The 23562-nt window shown below is 41.5% G+C and overlaps 1 protein-coding gene across 2 annotated transcripts in view; it reads left to right on the forward strand.

Moving 5' to 3' along the window:
* CRYZ (crystallin zeta) overlaps nt 1-23562 on the forward strand; it is a 205939-nt gene that overhangs the window by 55097 nt on the left and 127280 nt on the right. The window contains exons 2-4 of one of the 2 annotated variants that reach the window (XM_085602271.1): nt 7414-7497; nt 21654-21770; nt 22567-22719. In XM_085602271.1, coding sequence (XP_085458397.1) covers nt 7492-7497; nt 21654-21770; nt 22567-22719 — 276 coding nt within the window. In that variant the 5' untranslated portion in view covers nt 7414-7491. The remainder of the gene's footprint in view (nt 1-7413; nt 7498-21653; nt 21771-22566; nt 22720-23562) is intronic. The other variant, XM_085602272.1, reaches the window with a different exon arrangement.

Below are 23562 nucleotides of genomic sequence, written 5' to 3' on the forward strand. Positions count from 1 at the left end.
ATACTATCCTAGCCCTAAGCTTGTCTTTACCTTACTTTTCCTTATTTCTAGTTATCTTGTACTAGAAAACGGTGGTGAGTATTTTTATTGTATTGTTTTCTTCAACTCTAATTATCTGCACATTTATCTTTCAACTCAGGGTGAATTTCAGATTACTTGAGTTATCAGGTACGTTTTCTATGCTATCTTTTCAGTCATATACTTTTCCCATTCATCTCTCATGCCTCTCAAATGTACTTAGCTTCGGTCTTCTCTTTTCCGTCACAGGATGGCGCCAAAAGACCTCCGACTATCTGCTCAGGAAACACGGAGATGTATAGGAAGTCTTCACGAAGGTAGGAGAGAATTTCGTCGTCTTTCTGTCTCTGTAAATCTTTCTGAAAAATCTCTTCAGTTATTTTCTCGGAGTTGTGAAATGGTTCTGACTTGGAAAACTATTCTGTTGCCCTGGCGCTAACTAACTAACTCTAATTCTACTCTCTCTAACTCTTTCCTCAGGAACTCTAATTTCAAGCTGCTACTCTCTGAATCTCCTCAGTGAAGTGCGCATTCCTCTTGGAGCGCGCGCCTCATCTAACCTCTGGACACCTGTGGGAGAAAGACTAGACTGCCGCTATGCTTCCAGCGCGGCCGCCATCTTGGAATTCCTCTTTCTTAGTAATTCTGTCCATGAATTGTTCTTTGCCCTTCTGTTCAGTCTTGGGCAGCAGAAAGACCCCAACGTTGCCCCCATTACCGCCTCTTCGTCCTCTGGAGGCCTGACACCTAGTTCTTAGGCTACAGAGCAGCTCTGGTGATCTGGTTCTCTGGCTCTACAACAGCTCTGCTGACCTGGTTCTCTGGCTCTAAAGCAGCTCTGCTGACCTGGTTCTATGGCTCTAGAGCAGCTCTGCTGACCTGGTTCTCGCCCTCTAGAGCAGCTCTGCTGACCTGGTTCTCTCCCTCTAAAGCAGCTCTGCTGACCTGGTTTCTCTGGTTCTACAGCAGCTCTGCTGACCTGGTTCTCTGGCTATAGAGCAGCTCTGCTGACCTGGTTCTTAGGCTCTAGAGCAGCTCTGCTGACCTGGTTCTCTAGCTCTAAAGCAGCTCTGCTGACCTTCTATGGCTCTAAAGCAGCTCTGCTGACTTGGTTCTCTGGCTGTAGAGCAGCTCTGCTGACCTGGTTCTCTGGCTCTAGAGCAGCTCTGCTGGCCTGGTTCTCTGGCTCTATAGCAGTTCTGCTGACCTGGTTCTCTGGCTCTAAAGCAGCTCTGCTGGCCTGGTTCTCTGGCTCTAAAGCAGCTCTGCTGACCTGGTTTTCTCCCTCTAAAGAGCTCTGCTGACCAGGTTCTCCGGCGCTAAATCTGTTCTGCTGACCTGGTTCTCTGGCTCTGCTGACCTGGTTTCTCTGGCTCTACAGCAGCTCTGCTGACCTGGTTCTCTGCGCTCACGATGCGCGCACCGACTTCGCGAAAATATATTTAAAAATAATATAAGTTTATTATAAGTACAAATATATTATTTTTATGAATATGTTAGATAATCTCTTGCCCTAATATGTATATTAAAGACACATACATATCATTTTGGAACATACAATTTCTTTGCGGGAGTCGCGCGCTCCAACATGTATATGACGTCACGCGGGACCCGCCACCGCGCAAGCATCTCGTACCGTAATGCGCATGTGTCGCAATTGCAAGGGAGCAGGAGTCGCGGACTGGTCGCATACCAATCGCGCACATCACGTAATGTTAAATGTATATGATGTAACTGAAAAACAAGCAGCCGTCGCACTGCGTACGCGGATCCTTCACGACTTTTCTAAAATGGTGGCTAGAATCCGCGCACCCACCGTGATGTGTACGCTTTGAGTGTGCGACTCCAAAAATAATTGGGATTTTTTTTAAAAAAAAGGAAATAATATAAATATATATTAAAATGGAAACAAAAAAAATAATCAATATTTTAGTTCGAATCTAAAAAAAAAAAATTGGGGGGCAATTTTCAGAAAAATATATAATGTTTAATGAATAAAATATTTATAAATAAACAGTTAAAAAAATCAGTACAAAAAAATAGGTATAACTACTATCACACTTAAAAATTAGCATTTAAAAAAACCTTAAATTCACAGAAAAAACCATAGGTTTAAGGGGTGTTATAGTTAACTAGCCATTTCACTCGTACAAAACCATAGAAATGTCTCCGTTAGAGTTAGTTCTGCTAACTATAACTCACGTGCCCGCAATGCACTGCTGATTATGTCACATATTGCATCAATCATGACAGGGTCAGTGACATATAAATCACACAAGGAACTGGGGGTCTAATGGTAATGTAAAGAAACGAACAAGTGAAAGAACAAGCGAAAGAACAGGAGTATTTATGAAAAAAGCAGAACAAAGAACCCTTGAGCAGAGCTTGGATTCCCATCAATTCTTTCCGTGATCAGTATTATCATCTGGTCATCCACCCAATAGAAGGATATGCCTCTTGATCATAGAGACTATCTTCTTGGGAAAAACTCTCTCACTCAGGTGAACAAGGGGAGCCAGACCCAAAGACAAAGAAAAATATTTGTTTCTATAATCAGTGATCACGAAGAACTTGTGCAGTGCAAAAAATAGTGGCTGCAATCTTTAAAAAGAGTTGTTTGGAGAAAAACCAATTTTTATTTCAAACAATCCCCTCACACTCTTATTAAAAACAGTGCAAATAGCAGTGTTACCAAATAACTGCTAGCTAAAGGTTGACATGTTTCAGCCATATGGGTACAGTACCCAAGGCTTTCTTCAGGACCTACGTTTGTCAAAGATTTGCTACTGCATCACTATACCAACGCAAAACCAAATAAAGTGTCAAAAGATCCTCCGCTTCAAGACCTCCATCCCAGACTCGAAAGACGGTGGAGGCAACGACGGACAGAGCGGGACCTCATATTCCTGAGAAAGGTTCCAGGTGAGCTGAGGTCTAGTCCCGATCGAGACGGGTGTCATCTGCATCCCTTGAAGCGGAGGATCTGAACAAAGGAAGGTTGTATTGATTCCAACCTTTTTGTGACAACACTAATTATTATACTTTTGACACTTTATTTGGTTTTGCGTTGGTATAGTGATGCAGTAGCAAATCTTTGACAAACGTAGGTCCTGAAGAAAGCCTTTCTGTGATTAGACTGGCTGCCTCTGTGCCAGACATATGCCTGAGCATAGATTGGAGTGGGTCCGCGGATGCAGGGGTGCAGCTCCCAGCTTGCTCCCCAGAGGCCGGTGCAGCAGGCACAAGTTTGCCGAAAAAGGTCCTGGCCGGCATGCCATTGGTGGAAATCGGCTTCTTCATCTCCTCCCCACTGGCCACTTTCTTGGCTGCATCTTTCTTTGGGGCCGTCTTGAAGCTGGCAGTGGCACTTAGCTTCACAAGCTGAATAGATGTCCGTGTTGTGTGGTCATGCATCATGTCCTTTACAGGCCTTCTGTCTGGCAGTACTGTGGGTGATGTTGTCTCTTGTGCACCTAAAAGCAAACAAGAAAGAAGAACATCAATGCAACGTGACATTGTTGCAGTTCAATTAGTAGTAAAAACAAACAATGCCATTAAGTGTGGTCACTGGTTACTTAAGTTATTACAAATAATTAACAATTTAGTGTATCCATTCACAAAACCAAACCAACCTAAACTTTCATGGTATACACTCAGGAAGGATAATAAAGAGCAACAACATACACATGTAACTGCTTGCTTTGTGCATCAAGTTGGAAATGGGATATGGCACTCAAGGAGGTGCAGGTGACCATGGAATAATCCTTAGGCAAGGAATGCTGTTGTGCACCTATAGCAGACATGGGGTTCATGCCGGATGTTAGGAAAATGTGGAAACAAATTGTATTTTTTTGTGTGAAAAACAAATATGAAAAAAATGTTTAAAAAACAAAATAAAAGAAAATAAAAATAAATGAATGGAAAATTTTGAAATATTACAATTAAAAAATCAAATACATTTTTTAAAAGAAGTAAAAGAAAATGAAAGTAAATGAATTGAAAATGTAAAAATATTTCAATTAAAATCACATTTTTTTTTTTAAAGTAGCTTTGAAAAACATAAAATTAAGAAACCTAAAATTAAAATACAAAAATGTATAAATAACTGAAATTATCCTCAATATTTATTCATCTGCTATCTCAACGATCCATGCAAGCCCATGACAAAGGGGCACACTGGCTGGATGCACAAAATGGCTGCCAGCCAATGCCACATGATCAACAACAACAACTCTGAGCAAGAAAGCATTGGAAACCAAGAAAACATGCAGGCCTATTGCAAAAGCACACTGGCTGCCTACACACAAATGCCACCGACCACATGGTCAAACAGCAAGCAAGGAGGCATGGCCACAACAAAGAACACATGCAGGCCTATGGCAAAAGCACACTAGCTACCTACACAAAATGGCTGGCAGCCTCATAGCCACAACAACAACCAGCAAGAAGGTATGGCCAAATGGTCAACAACAACAAGCAGGAGACCTGGAAAACAAAGAACACATGCAGGCCTATGGACACTGACTATACAAAATGGCCACTGGCCTCATGGGATGGGGAACAAAGACAAATGGTGGCCTATGAAAAACACGCTCACACACTGGCCAGACAAAGAAGGCATGGTGATAACCTAAAGAATACAGCATTAATTCAGCAATCCCAAACATAAAAATTAACAGGGCAAATTCTTTTTACAACTACACACATCCTTCAAAGGCATTACCCCGCCCTACATACTGTTTGAAGGGACAAAAGAGTGAAATACCCAAAAAAATGAATTTTGTATTCTAATCTAATGCCATCCATGGCCTAAATGATGTTTCAATTTAACAGACATCACAGAAACAGTTGTTTCATGCACCCATGAGCAGTACTGAGCCCACTGGCTGGAAACCCTCTTGGGGGAGTGGATGTGGCCTTATGGCTAGGGCGGTCGACGTCCACTCTGGGGAGCCAGATTTGGGCTCTCAAATGATGCCCAACATCCTGTGATTCTGGGCAAATCACTTAATCTCCACGTGCCTAACAAAAAACAATGAATGTGTCCTTGTGGAACGCAAGTGGTGCTCATGTAAAGCGCTCTGGTGCCCTTGGGTCAAGTTCACGCTATATATTTTTTTTAAAAACCTCAGAAAAAAAGGCCCATTGGCAGACTAGGCCACATAGTGATTTAAAGGAATATTGCAAATTTAGTAGAAAACATGGAGAAAATTTACTGAACTGTAATATATTTTTCCTTTACAAAATAAGAAAAATTACATGCAACAAAATGGCTAGGTACCTACTGAAACTGCAGACTACCTCCACCACTATACATTTTAAAAATTGAATGCAAAAAGAAATAAATCCTGGTGCATGCCCTCTATCGAACAAACAAAACCCTTATACAATAGTTTTTCAACCTACTTGTGAATTCTCAAATACAAAGTCCTTAAATCCAATGCTATATGCAACAGACAAAGCGTGATCCTTCCAGCTCCAAATTAAAATGCAAAGTGGCCAGGAGAGGGACAAAGCCCTGGGAGGAGCCTGCTGGACAGGAACAGGAAGGCGGAGACTCTGGGGCACTTCATTTCTGTTGGTAAAAAAAGTTTTAAAAAAATAGACTCCTTACACAAAACACCAATGCGAACGGTCCATTTGAGGAGATTTTTTTTTTTTTTTACAGAAAATTGTCACTTCGGGAAGATTTAACTGCTTCACCAGGTTGCAGCCGCGTATATCACAAAACATCTGCCAGAATGCGCTGACATGGCCTAAAGCTGTGTTAGCGGCCGCAAAATCTCACAGGATCTTGTGGGTAGGTAGCAAATCTCGTAGCGCACCCAAACAGCTAGGAAATCTCATGGGACGCTCGAGCGGCTAGCAAGTCACTCCTGCACACACAAAATTACATTTCAAGCACGCCAACAAAATAATAACTCTGTTGCAGAGTTTATTGGTAACTCCTCATTCTCCACGGAGTTGCCGAATTCAGCAAACTCCTTGAGCGGAGCGAAGTTTTATGCCCAGGCTTACTCTCTTATACAGTAGAATGTGATTTGTTCGGAGTTAAGGTCTTTGGTTGAAATTATGCAAAATATTGCAGGGATTATTTGGAGACAGCAGAAGAAGATTAAGGAGAAATTCATGTTGGCACTGACTAAATTGGTGCAGAGGTGATGTCAGAACAGTCCGCTTGTTGTGAATACACGACTTAATCCTGTCTCTGGTGGTGGCACAGAAATACAGGAAGTTGATTACCAAGGTGGTGGTTTGATGTTGCAGGCAGGGAATTTTGGTCTGCATGGCAGAGGTAGTTGACCAGAATGCAGGGATGGACATAAACATGTTGAAGAACACTACTGCTTGTCCTATTTGTGACAGGTTGGGTCACTGGAAACAAGAATGTAATTTGAACCCAAATCGAATGCATAATGATGTTCAAATGCCCAACATGAATGTGATGCAAAGCTCATATAATGTCCGTATTCTCCAAGCCCCAATGGTGCAACAAAATATGACTAACCAAAGGTAGAATCTTAACCCAAAGCAGAGGTTCAACAGAACCCTTTTATGAGTGCTGATAATCTCCCAAAAGTTCCTAGTTTTCAACATTCCCATTGGGCTGGATCCTACTCAATAACAATGGTGGTGTGTGTGAGGGGAGGAGAACTGTGTGCTTGGCACAGTTCTAGAGGTAGACCAAAGTGGTCCATATTCTGATGGAGCTGTGAATGACCAACCAGAATCACTCTACTGTGAGGACAGTGGGTTCCAAACCTACGCCTCTCAGGAAAACAAGTCCAAGTTGTAGGTATTTCAAATCAGCAGAGCACAAACCTAGTTTTAGATAAAGTACTTGTGAAAATAGGGGCTCTCGAAGAGGGCTATTTTTGTGTGTGTGTTTTTTAAAACATGATTTAAGTCGGTCAATCTCTTGTGCAAGGGATTACTCTAAGTTAAATTGTGTGATCCATTGCACACCAGATAGTGTGAAACTCCAGACACATGATCAGGATGTAAACTCTAAATTACACAAGAAGCAAGCACTGAAAAAGGAAAGTCTAAGACTTTTGAGGCAAGGATATTAGTCGGATAAAAGATGAACCAGTGAGAATCACAATAACGCCTAATGCAGAGTATCCATGATCACCCCAATACAACCTCACCTTAGGTGGTAGCTGTCATGGTAGTCTGTGATTGAATCCATGCTAAAGCAAGGCATTCTGGAGGAAATATCAGGGAGTCTCTTCATCTCACCTGTGATGGGTTTGCAGAAAGCAAATAAAAAGTGGATGATAGTTCAGGACCTGCAAAAGGTGAATCAAAATGTTGTCCTAGATTATCTTGTGCAGCCCTCGAGAAATATACTTGCTATGGCAGTCAAATCTTATAAGGTTGATCTATTTTTAGGAACTTCTTGCCCGGTCTGGTGAGCGACTCCAGCTGACAAAAAACAGATGTTCTTATAATTAAGAAAGTGAAGGAACAATGAAGGTGACTTTAAATCTTGTTACATTTGCTGTGTGTTTTAAAGCTTATGTCTTCTTACAGATTGTTCCTTATTTTCTCCTGGTGATCCTGTTTACAAATTCCTCTAACTTTGCAGTCAGAGAAGGGAAAGGAAAGTGAACTGTCTGACAATCCTGCTGTGTGGAATGAAAGGCTATAGGATGTCAGTTTTGTTTCTAAACAACATTTTAAATACCTTGTAAATGAACTGTACAAATATTTTAAAATCTATTTCGGTGGTTCGAAGGTACTTTTTAAAGAAATTCGAATGTGTGAAGCAAACCAATTTTTTTAATAGGATCAATACAAACCAGAACACATTACTTGGTGATGGGCAAATGATATTTGCTTAAACACTTTTTCCCACTATCGTTTGTACGCTATATAGTTTTATCAGTAAAACTGCATGTCATGAATCAAGAGGCAAGTGTGGTCATTTCTAACTTTTATGTGGGCTAGGATTTTATTATACATGGTGAAAATGTTTAGTCTAATAAATCAAACATAAGCGCTTCTGTATAACAGACATGCTGAACTCACATATTTGAAGGTGCTCTCATATTTAATAATGAAGAAAAATGTGACTCAATACAGGGCTGGACTGGGAGCCCAAAGCAGCCCAGGCAACTTTTGTCAGACCAGCCCTCATAAGGTGCATAGTGATCGAGTGCAGCGAGTGAGCCTGACCACTATAGGTGGGTTTGGGGAGAGTTCTGCCCCAAAAAAATGTGGGGAAAAATTTGCAAAACTGGTGCTTTCTAAAACACATTTTTCATTCTATATTCAATTGCATTAGTTTTTAAAGCATAGTAAATGATGATGTTTTAGTGCACTAGGATATAGCAATCTTCATTGGGGCTCTTCAATGATTCCCTCACCATCACCCTCCAGCAGTGCCTCTCATCTCTCCGTAGCCCCTCTCTCACATAAATTTCATTTGTTTTATAGCACCTCTCATACAAGTGTAGGATGCCAGTGCATTTACATCACAAACGCATACAGAGTCAATTAGTCATACGTGTGTAAATCAGTGTATAGAAAATGTTACATAAGGCAAAGAAGACTTCAAGGTGTAGGATTCACGTCATCCATTCTGGTAGGCATTTGTTATGAGTGCTTGGTCCGGGGAAGCACAAACTTATAATGTAACACAATGGTTAGGGTTCACTTTACTGATAAGAATTTCTTTCTACCCAAACCATTTTTTAGCAAAATTTGGATAATGAAAGACTGGGACAAAAAAAATAACTTTCGAGCCTAGATTACAATTGTAACTTATGAACTGCACAGTATCAAAAGGATTTCTGTGAAAAAAGCTGTAACTCACTGAGCTATGCATATTAAATATTGTTCTGTGATCTGCATAGTAAACACTCTTTGCAGCAGGCATAATAACCCACTGTGCTTCCTTAGATGAGTTAAAACTGCCACTAGATAAAACTCTGATCTCTTTCCAGCGGGTACATTAATAACCAGAGTTATTGTGGCACTTTTATTGTTGCCTGAAAACCTTTGGATATAGAAGGTAATCTGCAGTGTTATTAAAACTGCTGCACTGCTACAAAACCGACCCCCAGTAACACCCCCTCCCTTCCAGCCTCCCGAGCAAACACCTGATTCTCGGTGCGGCCAGTCTGGCCATAACTCAATGAAATAAAGTATTTGCCTAAGATCACACAATTTGGACCAGTTTTTGGGTCAGGTGCATTACAGTTAGGTTGAGTAGATTATTCATGTTACTAGACCTGCAGGTCAACATTTGTATGATTGTTTGAGGTCTCCTGTGGTACCAAATCCTGCTGAGATACTTTTCCAGATTCCATGGGATGCAGAATGGTTTACTGTCATTGATTTGTCTTAAACATTCCTTTCCATTCTAGTACATGAGGATAGTTCCTTTTTGCCTTTAGATGGTTAGGAAGAACCCTTATGTGGCGTCGGGCTCGAGGTATACCAACAGTCCCTTAATCTTTAATTTGATACTGAAAAAGAATCTGGAGACCCTACAGTTACCATGCACCTCCGTTCTGGTCCACTATATTGATGACCCATTGGTGGCATCAATAACGCAAGTTGCATGCAAGCAAAATACAATTGCTTTACTGAACCATTTGTCAGAAAACAGATGCAAGGTGTCCCCTACAAAATTATGGTGCTGTCAGAGGAAGGTTCTGAATCTGGGACATCACATCAAGAAAGGAGCTAGGAAAGTGTCTCAGGAATGTATCTTTACAATCATGAAAATGACGCTCCCCACCCCAACAGCACAGAGAAGTCAGGATGTTGTCAGTGGATTTCCAACTTTTCCCTGGTAGTAAAGCCTCTACAGAGACTTGAACACAATGATGTCTGATCCATTACCCTTGGACAATTAATGCAGGAATCCCTTACTAGAGCTAAGAGAGAAACTCTGCCGCACACCAGCCCTAGGAATATCTGATTATGAGAAGGATTTTGTGTTGTACTGTGTTGCCACAGACCCATGGTGAAGTTAAACAACTAATGGCTTATTTCTCTGCCACTCTTGATCCAGTAGCTGCAGTGCTGTCTTGAAGCCTAAAAGTAGTGGCTGCAATGAGTGCCAGCATTCAGCAGTGTGAGGGCATTATTATGGGCTGTTGGCTTAGTGTAATGGTTCCACATTTAGTCAAAATCATGTCGACTCATTCTCGAACTCGGCACATGACACACAAGACTTACTAAATATGATTTTGGCTGCAGAGAATTTTTGCTTAAAGTGTTTTAATGGTCTAAACCCTGATACTATTTTGCTACTTCCCAAAAATAATTCAGATGCTGATGGGGTACACCATGACTGTCCAGATGTCACTGAATTGTGTACCAAGTCAAGACCTGATATTTGAGATTTCCTCTTAGAAGAGTTCAATTTTCCTTGTTTGTGGACCGCTCTTGTCTAAGAGATGGATGAGGAGTTCTAAAAGCAGCTAATGCACCTCGGAAGATATGGAAGCCTCCTATTTGTGCAATGCACTTTCCGCATAGGTGGCTGAGTGTCACCATTTATACTGATAGTATGGCTTTTGCGTGGCCCAGCTTTTCAGTCAGTTGTGGTATTAGAGGGGTTTCATGACTTTCTCTGATTCCCCATTCGAATTAGAAATTATGTTGTGGATTTGCTTAGTGCCGTGCAATTGTCTAGATAAGTAGCTATTGTAAAATGTGAAGCCCACAAGAGCGGATGGGATTTTGTTACTGCTGAAAACTGCTAAATGGATGAAGTGGCAAGTTAGTGTGCTCTTCAGTACTGTACATTCCGTCAGGAAGCCCCATGTGAATCTGAAAATGTTGTTCCAAACATGTTGATGGGTAATGTTGATACTTGGAAAAAGTGCCACCAGCTAGGAAGCCTAGAACATCAGTGAAGAGTACATGAATAAAGACCACTTCAAACTTCAGAATCAAAAACTAAAATGCTCCTATGAGGCCCACCAAATGTGCTGCAATTACCTGCCAGTTGCTTTACCTTAAGCAAACTTCAAGTGAGTGTTGCCACCACTAGGGAATCTACAAAACTACCCCAAGAGTGGTTTTAACTTTTCTTCTTTAATCAGATTGGTTAAAAGTTTACTAGATAGCCAGATAATACCCAGGAAATGTATTCTCTTCCTCCTTTCTTATGCCTACCGCATATTGTAACAAGCATTTTACTGACGAACATAACTGTGCTAATGTTGTCAACCTCCCCCTAGCTACCAAGACTGCCAGGCCTTAATAAAACAAACAGTGGGAAAGCAAATAGTCTATATGTATACACAAAAGGGGCCTGTGGAGATTTAGAAGACAAGCTAGGGCAAACTCCCCAGATCAATGAACTCGATACACACAAAGCCCTCTGGTCTTATAAGGCAAGAGAACACAAAAGGGGCTGCCTTACAGGGGGGGTGTCGCTTTTAAGGATGGTTTCCCTCACCCCCAATGGTGGCATGCTTCATCATTGGGAATCCTCCTCGCGCCATGAACCCTAGTCATGGTGTGGGCTACAACACCCTCGCTGTGAGGGAGGAGCTCAGGGATGTATTTTCTATTGGAGGGGTTGTTACTAAAAACCCAATGTGAGCTGGCGGGGTGTCTTGAGAGGTGCAGTGCAGGTGAGTGGGTGAGTTAAAACTAACTACAAGGTTAGCCTATTGACCTTTATTCTGACTACCTTGTGCTAGGATTAAAAACAAAAGGTACCACTGAAACCATTAGATTCAGTCGTACTGAATAGTGATCGATATGTTTCAAAAAACGGTAGGCTTCATTGCATATAATGATCACGACCCAAGTAAAACCATAGCAAACTTATGGTGAGATTGCAGGAGCTTGTGGCAAGCTAAGGATTTCGCGCTCATGTTATGAACCGAGGTGATGTATCAGAAGTTCGACGGTGAAGATTATGATAATGACCTCGTACTTTAACTAGGCCAGAGAGCTCAAAAGCGGCGGTACTCATAACGGAGCTGTATCGCAAAACCAAGGAATGTCAATGAACTCATTGATGCTAGGTGCCCGCTACCGTCAATCCAGGTAAACGGGAACTAACAGAAAATAGTTGCGCATATAACTCTCGGTGCGGCAAAGTCGGAAGGCATATACCGCAGCGTCTAGGTACTCGGCCGCTAATCATCAAATAGTAGAGCTTGTCGAAAGCATAGCAAACGGCACCTACTTACTCGGCCGCTGAACAGTATTGCTTGTCTTACCGCTATTGTGCAAGGAAACTCTGTAGCCTGTGCCCTGGGGCATGAATGTCACCAAATGCTTGTGGTCAGTCTTTACAGTAAACTTGGTTCCCCATACATAAGGCTCAAATTCTAGAATACCCCACCAACAAGCCAAAAGTTATTTCACAATGGTGGAGAAGTGTGTTTCTGGCTCCCTGAGTGTCCTGGATGTATATCCAATAGTATTTTCAACACTTTGCTCACTCTGAGTAAGTACAGCCCCCAAAGCAAGGTTGCTGGCATCAACATTTTAAGAACTTTTAAATTTGCTAACTGTCTTTTAATCCATTCAAACGCCTCCTGGCAGTTGATATCCCAATCAAATAAATCATTTTTTTTAAACAATCCAGTCAAAGCTTTAACGTGAGAGGCATAATCGGGAATAAATCTGGCATAAAATTCACATAAACCCATAAAAGACTTTTTAGAGTTGTTTTATCTATGAGTGTCACTGCATTGATAATGGCATCAACTAATCCTGGCCTTGGTTCGATGCAATCTGCTGATACAGCATGGCCTAAATACCCACTCTGTCTTTGAGCAATTCACACTTTTCTATTTTAAGCACCACCCCTTTCTCCTGCACAATGAACAGAACTTGGTCAAGAATACTGTCCTGTTCTTGTGGATGCTGCAAAGATCAATATGTTATCCTGAAATGCCGCCACTCCTTTCATTCCCTTAAAAAGTTGGTACATTATTCTCTAGAATACTGTGGTGGCTGAAGCCAACCCAAACGGCATCCTGCAGTACTTAAATGTGCCAAATGGTGAAACAAAATGATATAGTGTCTAGATTCGGGTTCTAAGACCACCTGATGGTATGCTGAGGCTAAGTCCAACTTGCTGAATTACTTCGCTCCAGCAATAAGTGCCAACAGGTTGGAAATCTTTGGAAGTGGATGGAAATCCACCCATATTGCTTTGCTGAGACTACGCAAATTAATGCAAATCCTCAATTTCCCCATTCAGTTTGTGTGCAACAACCAACGTAGACAAACAAAGAGATGATTCCATGGGCTCTATTATATCTTTGTCACACATTCCTCTCAACTCTTTCTCTAGATCATCTATGACGTAAATTGGGACACTGCGAAATTCGTGCTTTTTGGGAATGGACTCCTCTTTAGCCTTTACGGTATGGCTAAAACCTTTGGTGGTGCCTGGTTTCGCTGAAAATTTCACAGGGTATTTTTGGATCTTGCTTCTTTGATGTGATCTAGACAAATGACTGAGACTTGGACTTTAGTTCCGGGCCTCAAAACCATTTTGAAAAGTTCTTGGTGGAACCAACCCACAATGCACAAATCTTTGATTGCCACATATATTTTCCCAAAAAGTTTGCTTCTCCTGAAAGGTAAAATGTCCTCAAAATCCAGCTAACTCAATTCTTCTACCCTTGTATGAGATGGGGGCCCGATCCTGGGGTTTTAGAACTTTGCCAGGCCATTTCTCCTGGAATAGTTCCTCAGTCATCATTGTGATCCTGGCTCCTGAATCAACCAGTAATTTGATTATTTTATCACACACCAATACATCAATGTTTGGGTCAACACATTGTGAGGGATCACCTGCCCTGACCTCACCCTCATTGATTACTAAAACCATGTCTTTCAAATTGTTCTGAATTTGGTCGAAACTGCAGTTGGACCCTTCTCCTAAACCCTCCATGACCACACTTATTTCTTTGCCTGGATTTTTTTTTGACCTCTGACACACCTTGGCAAAATATCTGAGTATGTTTCAATTTTTGCGTGTGAACAATTCTGCCGGACAGACTCTCCCTCCTTTGAGATGAGCTGGGATTCCACACCTGAAGTTTAAAAAAAATGACTGAAAACATTACTTTTACTCAATCGCCCCAGTTCTCTACATTCTTTAGCTCTAACATCTTTGCAATACTGTTGTCTCTGAGTTTTGAGTTTTACAACATTCACAGTGTCAATTGTTTCCTTCCAATTCCTTTACAGAGATCTGAGATGTTTCTATACTTTTAGCAATGCATAATGTCTCATCCAACATCTGATTATCTAAGGACAACAATTTTTGTTGGATTCCTTTGTTGGTACAATGACTAATAAATTGATTGCAGACCAACTGATCTGTAAAATTGTAAAAGTTGCATTCTGCCACTAATCGCCTAAGTTTTGAGACATAGGTATCCACGTTTTCACCAGAAAGTTGTTTTCTCACAAAGGCATTTGTGATGCAGTACTACAATGCTCTGTTGTACATCAAACCTAGCCCCCAAGTTATTTATGGCCTCCATATATTCATCGATCACCTCACCTTCTGCTCTTGTCACATCAAGTAAGTGTTTAAAAATAGAACAACCTTTAAAGGCAATAGAATGTAAAAGAAGGTATCTTCTTTCTGGGTGAAATTTTGATGCAGTAATGGCACCCAAATAGGTTTGGAAGGCATCCAACCAGTTACTCCGCTTAACAGGGGGATCATCAGGTAATTCCACGAAAGGAAGTGGTGGATTCACTGATTGCATGTTCTTTCACAATAGAACTTCTCTGATGTCTGGGACACATTTGAGGGAACAACAAAAGTAGGAAGCTATAAATATGATACTAGTACTGACGTACTTGTAAATGAGTAAGCGTATCACTTGCTGTAGACACTTGCTAGTGTCGCGTTTAATCAAGTGTGCATATCACTGACTGTTGACACGCTTAGACTGAGTGTGCGCACCACTTATTATGGATCCACCTGTAAGTCTAGTTTATTTTTTATGTGTATTACTGACTGTTGACTCGCATTAAATGAGTGTGCGTATCACTGATTGCTGACACACATAAAGAAGTGTGCTATCTGTGGACACGCTTGTAACTGAGTGAGCATATCACTTGTACATGCCTGTGAGTTTAGCTTTTTTTTTTATCAGGTGTGCATTTCACTGACTGTTGACAAGCTTGAAATGAGTGTGCGTGTCACATTGATTGCTGACACGCATAAATAAGTGTGCTGTCTGTGGACACGCTTGTAACTGAGTGTGCGTGTCACTGACTGACACGCTCTTAAATAAGTGCTAAGTTAGCCTATCAATTGTTGTAGATACCTGTGAGTGTAGCCCTTTATCAGTTGTTCGTATCACGACTGTTGACACACTTGAAATGAGTGTGCATGTCACTGATTGTTGACACATTTCTAAAATAAGTGTGCGACTCACTGTTGGTTACCTTCCATATACTTTACCTTGTGACCCCACTATTGAGCGTGTTCTTACATGTTATACTGTGTAAAAGTTAAACAATGCAAGTGCGGCACAAACGCTATCCTGTGAAGAAAGAAAACCTACTTAAAATGGCTCCGTAAGGGCTTAAAAATGTATGCCATCGCAACGGAGTGTTCTGCTGAGCAAGGCTTCCCAAGCTAAAATGGCCTCCAACAAAACCCACACCCGAGCATCTATGCATCCGATGCTGTGCACTGATGATGCTTTATGGAATGCATGGTGCACGTAAATTATGGTCATGGAACACATGAAGCCCAAAAGATGAGCGATGAAAAGCCTGTTAAATTGAGCACCTCACAATTCACAGAACAAGCTTTGTACCTAGTAACCACACTTCCAGTGTATACAGGTCCGGGTGACAATAGTCAGAAGGTAATTTTACTTATCTGATATGAGTATTACAAACTCGGTAGCTCCGTACTGCTTGACTCTTAGTGGGTTCATCTACAACTCCACTCTGCTCATCGCCATCATAAACGTTGTTGTAATCTTCCTTAAATTTGTGGTGGCATCTTTATTATATTTTATTCCAATAAACAGAGCTGCAACCATCACATCCTCTCATTCTCTGTAAAACTTCTCAAATGTCAACTGTTGGATGTGAACATTCCACTCTGGGTCATGCAGCATTCTGTGGAACAGTATTCCATAGAATGCAATGATCCATAATCTCAGTACTACAGGTTATATACTCAATAGTGTAAGACAGCCAGTAGCACTTAATGTTGTCAGTATCCAGAGAGAAACAGATGCAGGACTCTGGACCAAGTCCTTCCAGTAGTCCAACCTTGGGTACCAGACTTGAGAATTCAAGGGTTAGGGTGGGTCAATGCCCAGCTTCCATGATTCCATCATCATCACATGAGTAGCTCCAAGTGCTGCAATAATTAGATGTTGTGTGGTCAGTGGTGTCCAGTTATGGCCCTCCATCCAGGCAATTCAGTGGTGACAGATGGAATGGTGGACAAGCTCTGACTAAGTGTGTTCCCAGCGTAGCTTGAAATCATTGGCCGGTATTTTGAAACATACGGTTTGCATTGAGATTTTCCGGTGGCACACGCAGAACCGGTTGCATCCACTGAGACCAACAGCTTTACTGGTTCCTACTGGAAACTGGACTTCGGGTTAGGATCCTGACTGCAACTTCAAAATTGGTTTCTCTGAAACTGTATGGGCAACAAAAATTGATCATACTGTTTTAGAATAAATAAGACCATCTTCAGCCACACCAACCAGACATGCAATTAGTGTAAAATTAGGCTGCTTCTCACAATTGCAATAGAGACACCCAGGAACTAGGTTGATTGGCGTCGGTGCCAGCTCATGAACCGGTATCACTGCAGATATAAAACCCACATGATGGTGTACTTGGATCACCCTTATTCATGGTAAGCTTGACAGTGTGGATATCCTTGCAATTGGGCGACTTTGGTGTGTTGAGTCATCCTTTTCATAGATTATGTAGTCAGTGCAGGTCTACCTAGTGTCTGGTTAGCTCCATCTGACAGGAGCATTTTGAATCTACATGCAGGTGGTTGAGTAGTCCATTTCACCTCAAGGTGCAACAGAAATGCATAACAAAGCATTCCCAAGTTTAAGCACATTCTAGAGGGAGAGAAGCAATCCAAAAGTTGCATGTGGTTTGAAGACCGTCTCTGTGTACAAAACATTTTCACAAGCTTTAAAGGCAAGGCTCACTGGTCAGATCAGTTTGGACTGGTCAATCTGGCTTATGAATTCAGCGTCAGACAGAGCTCTGCATATGTTGCCATTGCCTTGGAGACCAGCAATACAACAGGAAGAGGCTCAATCAATGGTTGCCAGTCATGATGATAGAAAACTTTGCTAAACAAAGGAATTGGCCGATGGTATCTCCCTTTCACGAACCCTCAACTACCCCTTCATCTCTTACACTGAGGTGAACCAACTAGAACGCTGATCCAGCTACACTCCACCATTCACACTGTATGCGTGAGAAAAAGTCACTCACTTTCTGTCTCAATTCCACTCTCTCCCTTTCTGTTGAATGAATTCAACAGGCCATGGTTACTGAGATAATTCAGACCATTATCTAGGAAAAGCCTGTAGGCAGTCGTCACACAGGATAGAATTAGAAAGGCATGTGCCCCTGTTGAGTGTCGCAGTCATCAGAGGAGACCTCTAATGTTGAACAGGAAAGAACACGCCCATCTCAAATGGACTTCATGGTTTTGTTCGAGCTGAATAGTGGGCTTTTGTCTCAATAGCAGCTTGAACTTTTCCTGCACCACGGATTCTTCACAACCTTCCTTTTCATGCTCTTCTTGCTCTTCTTCTTACCGCCCATTCCTACATTTCTGCAATCATGTAGGATACATACACAACCCTTAATTTGTCGTAACAAGATAACCCAGATATGTCATTTTGAGTGATTCAAAATGATTAGAACAGGTTAAGGGCTTCCACCATATACCTTTTCAATATAGTTGTTCTCTGGATGCATTCATTACCAATGATTTTGGTCCTGCTAATCCATTGTTTTTTTCAGTGATACTTCACTAAATGTCCTTTTATGCACATGAACTTTACATTTGTTTAAAATCCTTTTTGTTTAGAAATTGCACACCGATTTCATGCACTGTAAACTCTGGCTCCTTTTAATAATCAACCCATCAGTTTTGGTATTAAATACTACTACATATTTCACTGGCTGTGTACTTACTGCAAATATCTACCATGGCAATGGCATACTTTAAGTTGTGTGGTATATAGTACACAGGGCCAATAAAATTGTCCTTTCCATAAGCTTCCTGAATTTATCACCACACTTTCTATTACTTTACGCGTTTTAAGTCTTTATTCACTATCACTAAAAGAAGCACATTTCCAGCATACAATAGCATACTCACCACCAGTATTTCACACTGATTTTCCTTTTGCTTCTCTTTTATGGAATACCCAGAATAATAATAAAAGGCTTCAACAATGCCTTATTTTGTAGAGTCAAATGATACAATTTTCTCTGAATGTAAGAGCAGTTCTCCTCATACACTCCCCTCCCATTTGGTAATAATGTTTTGCTTTCTTTGAAATGTATTTATCCTCTGGGTATTATTTCACTCCAAACTGTATTACAAACTGCTTTATTAAGTCATTGAACTTTACTAATTTTCCACTTTCTCTTCCACTACTCTCCCTGACAGAGGCAGCACTTCTTGCATACTTGCTTTGATAACTTATTTTTTTCACCCAGACTCCTCTTTCAATGACAATTTTGTAAAACAATCCTCAGAAGAATTCTTGGATCTGGGTATATGCTCCATTGTGTATAAATAGCCTTTTAATTTAGGCTCTATCCTAACTAAACATAGTGGCATTTTACTATCTGTTTGAAGAAAGAAGGCTTTCCTGGCATTCCAGGTGTTAAAATGTTGACTGGTGCGTAAGAAGGCCGCTGCATCTCTTTCAATAACATTCGCCTGTTCAGGGCCAGAATGATCATTCTTCACTTCTGCCATTTTCCTGGTAGACTATAGTGCAGGGTGATGTTTTTGAGGTGGACTCAACCATAAAAGCTCCTAAACGTGATCTCCTGCAGTGTGTGATTGGACTGAACATTTTTGCCAAGGCTGATTTTGATTTCCAATCTGCCCTGGTGATCATGTATTGTTATAGAAAGTCCACCAGTGCCCGTGGTCTGCAGTGTCAGCTGTATGCTATTGACACCCAGATTGTATTGGACTTTAATGAAGTGATCTTCTTGAAGGGTCAATTTAAGCTGTTTCCCCAAAGAAATTGATGTCCAACTGTTGCATATATAGTTGAATATAAGTACTTTCAAAATCATTTAGGGGCTCATTACGATGGCAGGCGGAAATCAGTCTGCCCGCCATCGTTGCAGTGCTGGGACCGCCAGCCAGACGTGCGGCAGTCCCACCATACATATTAACGGGCCCTCGAATCCAGCCTCCGCCTGTCTTTTTGTGGTGGGATGACCGCCGCGGAAAGGGATTCCGTAATCCCTACGGCGCCGCCGCAATGCTGCCCTGTGTCCTGGTTCAGCAAGGCGGGTGGAAAAGGACCGTATTGCAGAACCCTGGCAGATGGACTTTTCGCCCGCCGCGGACACATTGGGATTTCCACCGCCATCCTAATTCGGTGGTGGGAATTTCATGTGCGATAGCGGAAGGACTGCCACCACCGGCCTGGCGGTGGTGGTCCTTCCGCCATTCTAATGTCCCCCTTAATCATTAGGACCTCCTCTAGATTCACAAGCTGAGCCACACCCGGGCATATTACCGGAGTAGAAACTAATTTTTGATTCAGACGTTTCTTTTGTCCCTCAGGTAATGGCAATCACAAAGGCATCCTGTTTTCATCTCTACACTCCTTCTAATATATGCGAGGCCGAGAAAAAGAGGGGGCCCAAAATGCATTTGCCCATGCAATTTCCCATCAGGATTTTAGACTCAACTACTTCCTGATTTGCGGAACAGAATTACACCACATTTGGCAGAAAACTAGATCTTGGTTCAAAAAGGGTGCTTTTTGTAATTTGGTGTAAATCTGTTCAGTTGTTTTGGAGTTTTTAAAGTAAAAAGATTTATGTATATCTAGAGATGCTGATCCGGGTGAATTTGTGGTTCCACGAGCCAATAGCAATACTGTCATTGGCTGGCTGCAACCTAAGAGGAAAGTTACGCCCCCCATTTTTTCCATCAGTGGGTAAAATAAAATGTAAAAGTGATATAAGGGGTCATGGTAGAGGTTTCCAGACCCAAAGGGACTGATGATGGGGGGGGGGGGGGGGGCAGTCTGTGAGGGACTCCTCATGGGCAAGATATTGTCCAAAGATGTTTTTTTGCGCGATGATTCACAGATCCTCCTGGATCCTTACAAATTCTCACTATTTTGGATGGATCTGCGGATCCAGACCTCTATTCAAAAAACCATACACCCACTCACAGACCCACACACCCATACAGCCACTCACACATCCACTCACAGACCCACAAAACCACTTGCACACCCACTAGCCCACTAACTCACACACCAATGCAATCACTCACACCCCCATACAGCTACTCGCACACCCACTCACAGACCCACAAAATGACTCACACACCCAGTCACACACCTACTCACACACCCACATAAACCCTCCCAGACACACACAGCTAGTCACACACATTCTGACTCACCACATACTCACACAACCACTCACACCCCCACATTCACACCCATGTTACAGAAACATTGTAGTTAGAAATAACATTACAAAAACATAGAATTTCACTGAAAAAAACAAAGGTTACTGGGATGTCATAGTTAGGAAATAAAATTTAAAAACACTTAGAAAGCCTACAGGGACATTATAGTGAGGTTCAGATTTTACACACACAGAACCATAGAAATTCAGCAGTCATAGTTATCTCTAGTAACTAGAACACGTGCCCTAAGGTAAAAATAACTCGCACCCTCACCATGCACTGCAATATTACATCACTCATAACATCTTTTAAGACATCTTTGATAATATAACTGCAACATTTGCAGTGAAATTATTGATGAGAAAACTGTGCATAGCCGGAGCGCAAGTTATACTAACCTTAGGTCACGAGCTATTGTAACTTGACGTAAGTGTAACTGCTGAATTTTTATGGTTTTATGTCTGTAAATTCTGAACCTAACTATAACGTCCCTGTAACCTTTGATTTTTTGGGTGAATAATCTGTGATGTTTGACTCCTCAAAGCTAAGTTAAGACCTAGCAATTGGTTGTGCATTATAAATATAATAAAACCAACTCTTCTCATTGAGGCACCCTTTATGTCTATGCCATATCACACTGTCTTGATTGCCTTTTGTTTGTGACAAGTTTGTTTCTAGTCTTTACACTCTAGCTTCACATTGCATTCGTTGATCATAAAGTTCTAACTTTCTATATCACAGTCCTTTGTCCTACGTTTATTTCCATTTCTGAAACTTAATTTAATTCGATAATATGTCATGGAAAAAGCATGGATTTGTTCCTTGCATATTTCTGTGTCATTTGCCTTCTACAGTGCAATAGGTTCTGTACTACTTGTAGTAGGCCGTAGCTGTCAGTGTGTAAGCTGTTTGTCTGACATTTTGGGAATCCAGTTAGGGTTGTGATGAAGTTTTTAAATGTTTTTGTTTTTCCCCTGTTAAGAGCACCATGGCAACTTCCAGAATGCTGATGCGTGCTGTCAGAGTTCTTGAATTCGGTGGCCCTGATGTGCTTAAACTCCAGTCAAATGTTGCAGTACCTAATCCAGAAGACTATCAGGTGGAAATGATTATTTACGAATACATATAATTGCTCTGAATGCTGATTTATAACAGATGAGCCGATTGTGAATCGAAAGCAGACCCCTGAATCCTTAGGAGGCAGGCGGCCCCAGTCCTGCTGCTGTCAGAGTCCGTTACTGCCACTGCAGCCTAATATGACGAGATTTGCCCACCACTCCATCTGGGATGGAATAAATTACCTGCAGACAGTGTGATGACTTGATATATTTATTTAAACTCCATGTCGTGTAGTTCAAAATGCACGCATGCTTCTCTATGTTCTTGGTAGTTAGTTTATTACAAAATATCCCGCTGTGTTAGTGATGTTTTGTTGAATGCTCCACTGAGGCGTTTATTTCAGTAGACATACCATTCAGTGAACATCTGAGGTTCCAGCTTCTGGGGTCCCCAGGGGCTTCACTTCTTTAATGGAGTTACACGGAAAAGGAAGGAGTGGCAGCGAGGATGGGTCATTTGCAAGGCTAGTTTGTCAATGCCCATTTTTGTATTGGGTAAATACATAGTTTAGAAATAATCGAGAAAGTGGAAACTGATTTAAAAGAGGATCCAGCTTTCTGTCCATATACACGTTTGGCATAGTTCTCCCCAGCACAGATCACCCCCACACTCCATCCAGCACGTCTACTGTCTAGATGGTTGAGGACGTAATTTAGGCTTTGAAGGAGATTGTTTTGGGATAAGGGGGTCGCAAGCCAGAAGAAGATTTTAAAACATGTTAACAAATAATACAATGTACCAGTGTGCCAGATCTGACAAAATCCAATCTCTCTTAGGTTCTGATTAAAGTTCATGCTTGTGGCGTGAACCCGGTTGACACATATATACGTGCAGGTGTCTATGCCAGAAAGCCAACTTTACCTTACACACCTGGCTCTGATGTCGCAGGAGTCATTGAAGCAACCGGAAAAGGTGTGACTAAATTTAAGGTATGGTGTATATATATATTACTGACGCTGTATATAATGCTCGAGTGTGCTGATTCTGCAGTTGGAAAGGGGCACAAGCCTTCAGAGAAGGAGAGAACCCACATGTCACTCAAATATCCGGTTTACTAATTTCACCCTCATGAAAGCACTAGATGGCGTTGGGCCCGATGATCTTCCATCTGGGCTGGTCTTTAAATACAGCAAGGTGTATGCTTTGTTTTCATATATCTTCTGCGTATCAAAGCTCTTGAGAAAGTTTGGGGGAACTCCCATACATAAACCTGTGGACCAAGACACACTACCTTAGAGTCCAACCAACAGTGTATTTTCCGACATTGTGGGTTGAATGTACCTGAAGAATAAAATGTATTTTAGCTTCTCATCCTCTTATTAGTAATGTACTTAAGGCATGCTGCAGTGTCCTCAGACAGGTAATCCTGTTTCTTGTTGGCCATTTATATAGAAACTCAATGTCCGTTCATTAATGGCACTAACTTCATCTCATTCAAATGTTAGCCAACCTTACTACCTGCTACAAATTCCACATAATTATTAAAGTGTAAATAAAATTGATAAGCAAATGTATACCACCACTTTCCTCCTGAAACATACATCACCACTTTTCAGCAGAAATCAATACAAATATATGACATAGGCCAATATTAAATGCACAAAATTCAACACTGTTTAGACAGTACCCGGTTAAAATTTGATGGAATGTCTCTTCACGCCTGGGGCGGTATCTTAAGTCTGTCCTGAAGTGCAATGGTGTGTGCCTGTTTTTATTGATCCTACGGCACCCCTTTAATATAAAAGATGCTACAGACTTTGTAGAGCCTAAAA

This window comes from Triturus cristatus, chromosome 4_2 (assembly GCF_964204655.1).
Source record: "Triturus cristatus chromosome 4_2, aTriCri1.1, whole genome shotgun sequence".
Classification (NCBI taxonomy): Eukaryota; Metazoa; Chordata; class Amphibia; order Caudata; family Salamandridae; genus Triturus; species Triturus cristatus.